The 13178-nt window shown below is 37.2% G+C and overlaps 1 protein-coding gene across 1 annotated transcript in view; it reads right to left on the bottom strand.

Annotated features, from left to right (window-relative positions):
- tspan2a (tetraspanin 2a) overlaps positions 1-13178 on the bottom strand; it is a 21061-nt gene extending 7883 nt beyond the window's left edge. Inside the window, exons 1-2 of the mRNA XM_062997413.1 lie at positions 13040-13178; positions 6338-6440 (exon numbers count right to left, since the gene is read on the bottom strand). Coding sequence (XP_062853483.1) covers positions 6338-6440; positions 13040-13108 — 172 coding nt within the window. The 5' untranslated portion in view covers positions 13109-13178. The remainder of the gene's footprint in view (positions 1-6337; positions 6441-13039) is intronic.

Here is a 13178-nt window from a genome sequence, read left to right as displayed (position 1 = left end):
CAATACACCACCACCATGTGGCAGCACACAAACATTTCTTTTCATATCTCTGTTCTTGTGCATTTAATAGGAATCATTTCACTCTTTCACAAAAACAACCTTAAAAAGCCACATTTTTATTCATACATCTGCCTGTCCTAAAACCACTGGCCAATGCATCACACTCACAACCGTATCCACCTTCTTACTTACGTCTAGAGGCAATTTAGACTAGTCAGTTCATATACACGTATGTTTGTTGAAAATGGAAGGAAACTTAAGTACCTGGAAAAAAAATCCTAAAGCTAAGACCCTGAAGCTTAGGTATTACAGACCCAATGTTTGTAATAATAGATAACTTTAAGTCAAAACAACTGGAGCTTCGCTGCACCGCAATGCCAAAAATGTCCTGGGGACTTGGGTTCAAGGCAAGTCTGTGTGGAGTTAGACAGGTAGTGTACAAGCTGATTTAAATTGCTACTAGGTGCGAGTCAATGGGTAAGAGTGCATGAGTGAGTGTGTGTGATGCCTAGTGATTTATTGGCAGCTTGTCCAGAATGTGCTTCAACCTTTTATTCAGGGGTTCTTGAACAGCCTTCACACCACTGTGACCCTGGTCAGGGTTAAACAATTACTGAAAATGAAGAAATGATTGAAGCTTGGCAATTATTCTAATGCAATAGAATGACCACAGGGCCAAATTGAGAACAAGTAATCTGGCTGCATTTACTGAAAATGCTGCACTCTTACATGCTACGTTTTAATACAACCAGGTGTTTGCAAAAAGGTCAGTTAGAACAAAAACTGCAATTTTACATTAAGTGGGTAATTCCTCTGTGCAAGGGTCTATGGGGAAAGGTTCCAGTTTCATTTTGAGTGTCAGGTGCTTCCCCACTGCACATGCACCAATGTTTCCAGGAGACAGCTCGAGATACAGATGCAGTCAGACTGTTGCTTTGCAATTTATAAACAGAGCTACAGGTTACTGGCATATGTAAACTATGCTTCTTTTTTGTGTAGCCATAGCAAACGAGTGGTCCAAAAGCCCTCACAAACAGAGCAGCACAAACCGGTCTTTGCATACACAACACACTTGTCCTAATGGCCAACACATGTTTACCCTGTACTGTGATTAAACATGGCAAAGAAATTATGATATGATATATTTATAGCTCTATTGTCCAACTAGTCCTCAGGGTTCAGTTTGTTTTCCTCCTCATCTCACAAATAAAGATGTTAAATATTTATTGCTTTTCCATTAACCAACAAGTCAATAATTGTGTGGTAAAGGTGGTCAGTTAAAAAGCTCATTTTATTTTCAACATCAAATTATTGATATTGAGCCAAGACTGCTAATGTGCATATCACACATCAGCCCAAGAAAGATGTTTTGGTGCAGAATTCTGACTATGCAGTATTTACTTAGCATTAATGTGTGTTAAACAGATCAGTGCATCATCACCTACACAGCAGGCAGAGATTTCAGGGTCAATACGTAGCTTCCCTCACATGCTGATATGTTGGTATTTTCCAAAACATGATTTAGTCACAAGACACATTAAGATAAAACACAGCTGATCATACCATATTAGCTATCGTTGCTCTTGTGTCTACACAGCATCTTGTTAGGCTTAGTTAAGTTAGGTGAGTAAACAGTTAAGTATTGACAAACTACGTCTGAGCAATATATTCCACTATATACTCTCAAACAGTAGAAAAATCAATCACTAACAATTTGGATTAACCATTTCTGATATGGTACAGGGTGCAAAAAGTCAACAATCAGTACTGCTAATGGCAAACTAATGTTGCAGAACCACTTTACATAAGTTCCATGTGGGCAAAATTAGAAAGCAGAGCAAAGTAGAGTGACATTTCCTTCCTTAACTTTAAACAATCAACTCAGTCAAGTAGTAGCAAAATGAAACAACAGTGGATACACAGAGACTTTATTTTCTAGTCTTCTTGTGATTAAAACATTCTAATAAGAAATACTGGGCCTCAATCACCATATAAACACATCATTTTAACAAAAAAAAAAAAAGATGGTATATATAAAAAAATAAATCAGAAATTTTATTATCAAATAATACAGAGCTTCAGAGTTAATGGCTTATCAACTTGAAGTAGCCCACCTGTCAACCTGCCTGACCTTACACTGACCTGTTTCATCTCAAACCATGTCAACTCTAGCATTTCCTGCTGTTTTCTGTGTAAAGACAGTGCTGTGTGTAAAACTTCTAGATAAGCAGGTTAACATACTCAAACATCACATTTGTTCTTTATTCTGAAGCATGATGTGAACACGAACTAAAGCTTCTGAAATTCTGATGCATTAGCTATTTGGTCATTAATAACTAGATATTTTATACAGCTTTGGAATTTAAAAATTAGTAAATAAATAAAAAAATTACACTGTTTGCATTGTTTAAGCAACCAAAGATCAGTGCTTGCTTAAGAACCACACCTGCTGCACATTATTCCCATGGCCACTGACAGCATCATCCTCCATAGTAACAATTCTCCTTGGTCTTCACAGGCCCCAGTGTCTGCTCTTCTAGTGTACAACTTCTCTAGGGAGGCTTAAAAGACTCCTTTGTGGATGCTGTTGCTAGGATGGCATTGCCTCCCTAACCACTAACCCTTTTAATCATCTATACAGCATTACAGCAAAGCTAGAATTAAACCAGCTGTACAAAACAAAGAAATTCTTCTGCAAATACACAGGAAAGTTCTAATCTACTTTGTAATATAATTTACTTTTTAAGTTTAAGGCTTTTTTTAACAAATTAATCATGAATGTACTTTGACAGGATATGAAAAAGTAGGAGTCATTTTCTCATTTCCATGGGAGCTGACAAGGGGCTCTGGCCTCTTCATTTTCTGATCTAATTAAAACCCAGGGGAGGCACCGAGCTGTTGTTTTCCTCTAGGCATAATAAATTAGACTAAAATGAGTTTGCTGTGACTGCAAGGGCTTAAAAACATTGTCCTAACTGCCATAGAGAAAGAAAATATGCTACTAAAAGCAGCCATCACACACCAGATTCTCACTAATCCATATAGCCAAATGCTGTGGTATTTATCTGTAAGCAAACATGGAAATAAGCGGGTCTGTGGCTATGAGCTCATCAGGAAATAGAGGTGATGAAATGGAAAACATTCACCTGAGAGGAATGTTGCCTCATCCAGTGTGAATTCTCTGTTTAATTCTGGCATATAGTTCCTGCCTATTCATTACCTGCTAACATGCACTTTTGATAATATTTACACAGTAACCACAGTTTCAGTGAAATACATCTGCAAGCACAAATGTTTTGCATTTTGATCAGTACTGCTACAAAATCCAGAGCCCTTATTAACAGTTACACAATAATATTTGAAGCATATCAGTACTCGCAGACTACCATTAGGCTACATTAACATGATAAATGATTTATGCTTTGTTTAATGCAGGGCAGGGTACACATTGCCACTAATGTCGACGTTTACATGTTTCACATGATGCACAGTATAGCCACAAGACACAAATGTCATAGTTCTAAATTAAATTGCAGTTGGTCTAGTATTTTGTTAGTCATTACATTATCATCAACTGCTTTATCCTGGTCAGGGACCCTCCATATTCTACACTGGGAACAAGGTAGAAATACCCTGGATATCACTGGACTTTGACTACTTCCCAACCCACAGACATAGTTAATCATGTCTGTGTAGATGTCTGGCTGGCTGATAGCACCGCTGAGGTTCAAACCTGGATCTCAAGAGTGGTGGGCTAGCATAACAGACCCCTGCACACCTGAGTACTTGAGTAATTTGATTTGAGGGCAGAAATAGTGCAGGTCTACTAAACCCTTGGTAAAAATATGAATGAATAATTTGTCTATGAACTGCAGCTTTATGCAACTTGTAGATTAAAGGGCCACTGACTAAGATTAATGAGGTGAGTGGATAGAGACGTACTGATTCCTCTGTGCTTTCAGTCCTCAGAAGGACCAAACCAGTGTAAAAATAATCCTATTTTGACTCACAGGTCACAGCTATATGCATTCTCCTACCTATAAACCCAGAGCCGGATTTCTGATTCATTATGAATAAGCCGTAAATGGTTCACCAGCCCCCATTACAAAAACCACAACACCACAACACCACTACAACACAAAAGAGATGTGTATTGAGACACTATTTATATATAGAGCCAAATGTTATATTCATTCGCCAGAATACAAGGCAGATATTACCACTAAAATACATTGTTTATACTTTCCTATTGCTCACTGTATTATAAAAGGAAAGCCATGGATACTGAACTCACCCAGTATCCACAGAACATTTGCAGATATCCTCAAGGGAAATATATTACTTTTTAAAATACAAAATCAAAAGCAATTTATTAGCAAATTCATTGAGATTTATGTCAGAGGTAAGCAAGATTTAGGAGAAACTAATCACAGCCATCAGCCTCCAACTGCAAAAATTAAACACTGAAAATAAAAATGTTTTGTGTGCATCCAGGTAAAGAAAATGCAAAAAGAAAATAAGTTAAAAGGCCTGTCACAGTTATTAAGTATTTGGCTAATTATGCCATGCCACAAAATAAAATGGCACTACACACCTTTTAAAACCACTTAACTGATAGCTGGAGATGTATAAACTGAAAATGTATGAACAAAAAAGTGCTAATCATTCAGTCAAAGAAAAAAGTTGTCTTAAAACACACTTTTGACCTCAGCTGTATAACATATCACATAATAAAACAACCACCAGTGTTTTCATTATTAAATGTTAAGTATATAAGAATTATCCAGTAACAACTAAGTTTAAGTAAGAATATCTTTGTGAACTGGCCCTCAGTTTAACACACACCCTGTGTTGTGGGAGTAATCCTGTATAATTTGAGCATCAAATTAAGCCTTAAAAAACATCCTGTTCTAAAAAAACACACACAGACACCCTGGTCTAAAAATACTGTTGTTTGGTACTTAAATACATAAATATCACTTAGCTGCAGTGTATTGGGTAAGCACATTTTATAGCAATATATAAGGTAAACAGATCTAGTAGCATATCTCAACTACAAGAACTGCATTACTTTCTTTGGACATAAAACAAGATTAATGTATCCACTGCCCGAAATGTTCAGTTTGACTAAATGGCAAACTGAACAACAGCAATCTGTCTGTAAAAAGTGTATCTTATTTGTGTTTCATAAAAGTTGAGCCTGTGGATAGATAAAAAGCTATGAAAACATACTATAATGCTTCTAAAACCATTTGGTATTGAACACATAATAAGCAAGACATAAGCGGAGTATCATCCCGGATAATATATTAAAGTTAACAAGATCTGATGAATGGATACACTGAGAATCAAAGACTCTTCAGTAGGAATCACAGCTCCTAATGTTTGCCAAGAAAACATTTCCAACACCATCTTAATGCCACCAATAACCTGTACTGTTGATACCAAAAATAAGGGATCTATTGTCTCATGTTGCTTGTGCCAAACTTTTTTCCCCTTTAATGACCCACTTTATGTTCTACTGTTAAAGCCCATTAGAAACAGTTGTACATAAGTTTACCTTCATACGCAATACTGTAATTTTCTGGTTGTGGCCAATCTGTATCCTTGCACAATTTGTGTAATTTCCATTTTAATCATTAAAAAAAGACCATTATTACAGCAATTACTAAACAGTACACATGACAGGCATATGTATCCCCACTACCTCTCTTCCTTTAAAGTTCTTAAGGTTACTTGTTTTGCCAGTTACAACACTTGGTTGAACAATACTGCTTAAAATGCTGCTCTGTCTCAGTTATTCCACACACTGCAGAAACCTGCTGTATGACTTACACCGATTAGGCATAATATTATGACCACCTCCTTGTTTCTACACTCACTGTCCATTTCATCAGCTCCACTTACCATATAGAAGCACTTTGTAGTTCTACAATTACTGACTGTAGTCCATCTGTTTCTCTGCATGCTTTGTTAGCCCCCTTTCATGCTGTTCTTCAATGGTCAGGACCCCCACAGGACCACTACAGAGCAGGTATTATTTAGGTGGTGGATCATTCTCAGCACTGCAGTGACACTGACATGGTGGTGGTGTGTTAGTGTGTGTTGTGCTGATGGAGTTTTTAAACACCTCACTGTCCCTGCTAGAATAATAAAAGTCGTAGGCAGCGTCCTGTGCTTTTATATGGTAAGTGGAGCTGATAAAATGGACAGTGAGTATAGAAACAAGGAGGTGGTTTTAATGTTATGGCTAATCGGTGTATATTACACCACAAAATAGTATATTATATAATTTACATAATTTACTAAAGACATGTAAAATTTGTAGTATACTCACCTATAAAGAAAGTTTCAGGCGCGCCATCTGCATTTAGGAGTGAAGAAGTATTAGGATCAAATCTCAGCCACAATCCCACTGACAACACCAGTGAACCTGAAAGCTGAGCACAAAATGAAAAAGATAACTATGATGTTTGTGCAGCTGCTAGTAAACATTTGGTTATGAAATATGTTTGAACATGAACAAAACATGATCCACTCACATTAATCCACATGAAAATATTATAAACCAGGACACTATTGACTATTGACTATATTACCTATTTGTCTCAAGCATGCTCGCCAAAAATAGAGGTATTAAAGTCCAGACTGTGCCCGAGATACTGTCAGTTTACAAACCTAGTAGCAGTATTTAACTCACTGAGGCAGCAAGGTTATTAAACAATAGCTCAATTGCCACTGGATAATTCTGGCTAATTTCCCAGATCCTTTCATATTAATTAGCATTAGTTGGAATCATAATTCATTCAGATGGCAACAGGTGGACTTCAATTGACTTGAAGAGACATCTCAAGGATTTTTAGGATGCAATCAAGCTCAGTTTGGAGCCTAAACACTTTTGTCAATGAGATTTCAGCTTAAAAGTAGACTAATGGGTAAAACAGCAAGTCTATATACATTCAAGTCAAGTCAAACCCACATCACAATAAAATGTGCAAAAACTCAATAAGTCTGAATACTTTCTGAATTGACTGTAGTCTATCTGTTTCTCTACATACTGTTTTAGCCTGCTTTCACCCTGTGACCACTGATGAAGGTCTAGAAGATGACCAACTCAAACAGCAGCAATAGATGAGCAATCACCTTTGACTTTACATCTACAAGATGGACAGTGAGTGGACATGGTATTTAAAAACTCCAGCAGCACTGCTGTGTCTGATCCACTTATACCAGCACAACACACACTAACACCACCACCATGTCATTGTCACTGCAGTGCTGAGAATGATCCAACCACCTAAATAAAACCTGCTCTGTGGTGGCCCTGACCATTGAAGAACACAGTGAAGGCAGGCTAAAAAAGTATGTAGAGAAACAGATGGACTACAGTCAGTAATTGTAGAACTACAAAGTGCTTCTATATGGTAAGTGGAGCTGATAAAATGGACAGTGAGTGTAGAAACAAGGAGGTGGTTTTAATGTTATGGATGATCAGTGTACTTACTATGTCATAAAATTTAAATGTCATAAATAGAATAAAGGCAATTTATAATTTTAACTTGATAATTTATAGTCCAGTTTAAAATGGCTGGTTGTAAGTTTCATTATTGTATTGTGACTCATCCTCTGACTCTCTTCTGTCTCTAGTCATGTTCAGACATTTGCACCATTTTGCATTTACTGTTAACATTTACATAATAAATACCATACAGTAATTGGCAGCCTCTCTAAAACCAGACCTGCTTAGTCTTGTTCTTTTAATGACCTACACACAAGTGTCTTTGTGACTGAGCACCCTGTTAGGTTGTTTTAAATTTCCAGATGGAGTAACCTCGGCAAAGACAGCCCATCGATTGAAACTCTATACAAAAAAGGATGGTGTCAGAAGGACATAACCATCTGTCCTTCTGTAAAGTCAAGTGTGGCTTTAAACCACTTTGTTTTCCATTAACTTCTCAAAGATTATTGTACCATAGGAACCACTAAGTGGGAGCTTCCAAAGATGTTAGTGTTTAATGTTTCCTTTCAAGGACTAGAAGAGGAGTTAAAGATGGTATTTTACACAGATTTGTTTAGTCTGCCTGTGGAAGGGTTTACCAATTTTTCCAAACCACAGGTTCATTTGGATTTTGTCTTCCGTGTTAAGCTTGTTTTCCTAAAAGCCTAAGATTCCAGGAATATTCCAACCCTTCCCTCATGAGTTTAAAGCAAATAACTGTTACTATAAACAGATTGTAAGATTCTAAGAAATTGGTGATCCTCCCATGTAAGGTCATCCTGCCACGCCTTATTGTCATCAGCAGGCAGGCTGTGCCAGTCTCACAGGCTTGCCGTCACTCCTGCTAAAACTCTCCATTCCTGGATCTGTGCCCTTGACCTCCGTCAGACTTTGGGTCCTCGCTTTACACAGCCACTACGCCAAGCACCATAACAAGGACTCACTTATTTGTTTAGCCATTGAGAGACAAAGGCATTGCTGTCTGTTGTGGTGACGCCACTGAAGAGATAATCAAATTATTTCAGCTTCTCTTACCCTTTACTACAGCTTACTTACACTCATGTGAGCAGATATACTGTGACCATGTCACTGGTTCAATAGTAAAACAATTACAACTAAAAGCAAATACTACGAGTTCTTATTAATTTATGAAATTGACCTGCTTGAAAAATAAATATGAGCATGAAAATCAGAACTTGGATATAACAGTAAAAAACAATACTGTTTACAGTTTATAATAAGTAATAATAGGGATTCGATAGTTTTTATATTCTGCCATTGTATTCTGATGGTTGAAATCAATGCTTTTCTGGTATAACCATCATTTTCCACTAAAACTAATACTTACAAAAAAGCAGATCCATTAAGTTGCTAACAGCAGCACAAAGCAAATAAAATAAAGCAATAGAGATAAACACTTTAAATAATCTAAATTATGGATTTACTTTCTTTTTACAGCTTTACTAACACCACAATGTGCCACAATGTAATGATCCTTTGTGTACAAAAGCAGAGCTATAATGCACATGTGTGTACAGAAGTTATGTTCCAAAACACTCCTTGTTCATTTCTATCTTTTCCTATACCATAATTACTTATTACACTGAGTCAGCTAGTGAACAAGCAAATTGGTTTGCTTCGGTGTGGGCATGGGTGTCACATAGGTCCTAGTTCCTCAGGATCTGGGCTCACCTCAATACGTGTGAAGACGTGGTCAATACGTGTGAAGAATTAGCATGCTGTTCTCATGGGGTTTCCTCCCACCTTCCAAAACTTGCGTGCAGGTGTGAGTTGTGAGTAAGTGATGTTTTTAAATAAGTGTGATAGACTGGTACACAATCCAAACTGTATTCTTGTATTGTTTCCAGTATTTTGGGGTAGGAATTAACCAAATTATGAACCTAAACGTATAGTGAAATAATGCAATTTATCCAAAAAGTGTTTATTATGGTTGAAGTTATGGTTATGTGCAGGTCAGTGGAGTTGTCAACTCATATCAAATCATGTCCTTAAAGACCTCGCTTTGTGCACAGGGGCACAGTCGTTCTGGAAAAAGAAAGCACCTTCCATAAACTGTTAGAGCAAAACTGACTGTATACATTTGTTTGCAATGGGTGTGGCTGATGAAAACAAATCTCAATAAAACACAGCAATGTCCATATACGTTTGACCATAAAGTGTACACAATAAGGTATTTTTAGGTCATTATTTCTTGTTTGACAGTTACATATTTACTTTGTAAAGAAAATAATATAACATACCCATCGTTTATGACTGTTTTTTATGTCAACTGTTACTATGTACTAACCCATTATCAGATACATTAGCTTTAAATAATTCATGTTGTGGACTCCAGCCCCTAGATGTTCATTAGACACAGGAAATGTAGGGATGGTAATAATTAACGAATAACCAACAAAGAAGACATTCGATTAATGATGTTTGTTAAAGAAGTAAATTTAATTTATACTTAACAGCTGATAATAAAGCTACAGATCTCCACAGTGAGATTACTTATTGGTAACTCCCATCTACCTTCAGTGCACATAAGCATGTTGACTCTTTACATTCAGATAATTACAAATGGATAGCTGTGTTATTTCTAATAAATGTTGGAACTATAACACATTCTGATCACAAAAGAAAGCTGTTTAGTGTCTACTTTGAACCTGTGGATCCGTGTGTTATTTATGCTACTTATTTTTTCCCCACAATAATGTGAAGATTTTGCATCATGCTTCAGTATATGGGTGGCTTATCATCTTACAATAAGGACACTAATGTTGTAATGTTGTAGAGGTCAAGTACACTACGCCACAATGGCTGAAATCCGATAATCCGGGGTTCGAATCTCAATAGTGCTATCAGCTGGTTGAGTTTCAGCACGGGCATGAATGGCTAATGGGTTTGGCAAAAACAACTTAGCTATTGAGAGGTGCTCTTTTAATGTGCTTTCAGTGCTGATCCCAAGCCCAGATAAAAATAGGATGGCTGCATCAGAAGGGTAATGTGTATATAATGAAAAAAATATTTTTTACACTGCCATTCTGAATAAGATAAATGTGCTACAAACTGCAGACTGTCTTTTATTAACAAATTGATAATCAACTACACTCTTTTGTCCGAAATTGAATAGAGAACATTAAATTCGAGAATGTGATTCAACAAGCCTTTAAATAAACTAAAAGGCAGTTAGTTTGTTTAGCAAACACCACAGAGTTTTATTGCTGAGGAACAATAGATGACATTTTTCTCTATTCGTACTTTGCTAAACATACTTTATAAACTTAAAATATCAATTACTGCTAGTAAAATAACACACAATTATTTAAAGTACTTAGTAGACACATTATATTATTCAAAACATTCAGATGTGGCTTAGACATGGTCATATATAAATTATACACCGATCAGCCGTAACATTAAAACCACCTCCTAGTTTCTACACTCACTGTCCATTTTATCAGCTCCACTTACCATATAGGAGCACTTTGTGATTCTACAAATACTGACTGTAGTCCATCTGTTTCTCTACATACTTTTTTAGCCTGCTTTCACCCTGTTCTTCAATGGTCAGGACCCCACAGGACCACCACTGAGGTATTATTTAGGTGGTGGATCATTCTCAGCACTGCAGAGACAATGACATGGTGGTGGTGTGTTAGTGTGTGTTGTGCTGGTATGAGTGGATCAGACACAGCAGCGCTGCTGGAGTTTTTAAACACCGTGTCCACTAACTGTCCACTCTATTAGACACTCTTACCTAGTTGGTCCACCCTGTAAATGTAAAGTCAGAGACGATCGCTCATCTATTGCTGCTGTTTGAGTTGGTCATCTTCTAGACCTTCATCAGTGGTCACAGGACGCTGCCCATGGGGTGCTGTTGGCTGGATATTTTTGCTTGGTGGACTATTCTCAGTCCAGCAGTGACAGTGAGGTGTTTAAAAACTCCATTAGCGCTGCTGTGTCTGATCCACTCATACCAGCACAACACACACTAACACACCACCACTATGTCAGTGTCACTGCAGTGCTGAGAATGATCCACCACCCAAATAATACCTGCTCTGTAGTGGACCTGGGAGAATCCTGACCATTGAAGAACAGGGTGAAAGCAGGCTAAAACAGTATGTAGAGAAACAGATGGACTACAGTCAGTAATTGTAGAACTACAAAGTGCTTCTATATGGTAAGTGGAGCTGATAAAATGGACAGTGAGTGTAGAAACAAGGAGGCGGTTTTAATGTTATGGTTGATTGGTGTATATAGAAAATGTGTGGATCAGGCTGGCCGTGTGGGGTGTAGGTGGAGTATTTTACTATTATTTAGTCAGAAATCAGGAAATATTTTCTGCCAAATCAAATTTCTCTGAAAAAGTAGTTGCAGGATGCAGATAACAGGTGAATGACCAAAAAGGAAAACACTGTACAAAATAATATGACATCTATATTTCTACTTGCAGTATAAGCACTGGATTGATATTCTGCTTTACCACCCAGAAAATGTTAGGTGGTGCAAACCTGCAAATATAAAATGATTGTTTGACTTTTGCCCACAGCTTTAACCATACTTAGGCCTTCAGGCTGCAGTGCCTAAACCACTGTAAAGATTCATTTATAACGTTTCATAGTCATGTTTTAAACCTTTTTAACATCATGAGGTCTGCCGTGGTAAACTAAACCATCCTAAGCAATTCTAAATGTATTATTTTGTCTTTAGAAAGTTATTCATCAAGGTTTCAAAAATATCCTGCAAAAATTTGGTTGGAGGAACCCAGAAAACAAATGAAAACAACTCAATAAAATCATGAATAAAAACAGGTTATTCCAGACATTGATTTTCTAAATGTCACAAAAAAGCCTTAAGGAATTAAAAAAAAATCTTGAAATGCAAAAATGCATAAACACACAAAGTTCTATTTTAATGCACTGACAACATTCATAAAATAATAGAACTGGACAGTCATCATGTCACTTTCGAGGTTACTGAATACGGAAGTCTTTGCTTAGAAAATCAGGACTTTCAGATTAAATTTGTTTTAGGTTTTGCAGATGATAAATACATAAACATTACAGCCTGAATAAACACAAACACTTTTCATTTATTAAACCTACTGTTAAATTGTAAAATATAAGGACAAAAAGGAGTCTTTGCCACACACTTAGTGAACGACAGAAGTACACAGGCTGAATACACTACACGCATCCTAACGTAACCTCCTGCTACACCCCAATATCAGGAGGAGTAGCGACCTCATTCCTCACGTTCAGAGCAGAAAACGCGGTTTATTTCTTTAATTTAAAGTTAAGAAAGGGTAGAGAACAAATGGCAGCATTTTGGAACAACAAATGGCATCTCGCCTGGTATCGAAAATACGAATACCAGACAAAGTATCCAAACAGAGCCACCTAATGCAGCTGTATGAATGGCTACCGTTAGCCCACTTAGCAGGGTGGTACAAGCACCTGCCACGAACAACCGTTAATTTGACAAAACACCGGTTCGTTCGGAGTAAAATGACTTTAAGAACCACCCACTCACCCAGAAAATGAAGTTGAAGATGAAAAGCAGGTATTTCACGCACTTGGCGCCGCCTTGCACTTTACTCATTTTGCTTAACGCTGTGAATAACGAGTGCTCCGTTCGGTGGAAAATGTTAGTTTAAAACCGCGGGTCAATG

This window comes from Trichomycterus rosablanca, chromosome 6 (assembly GCF_030014385.1).
Source record: "Trichomycterus rosablanca isolate fTriRos1 chromosome 6, fTriRos1.hap1, whole genome shotgun sequence".
Taxonomy (NCBI): domain Eukaryota; kingdom Metazoa; phylum Chordata; class Actinopteri; order Siluriformes; family Trichomycteridae; genus Trichomycterus; species Trichomycterus rosablanca.
This window is presented reverse-complemented; position numbering and strand designations above follow the sequence as displayed.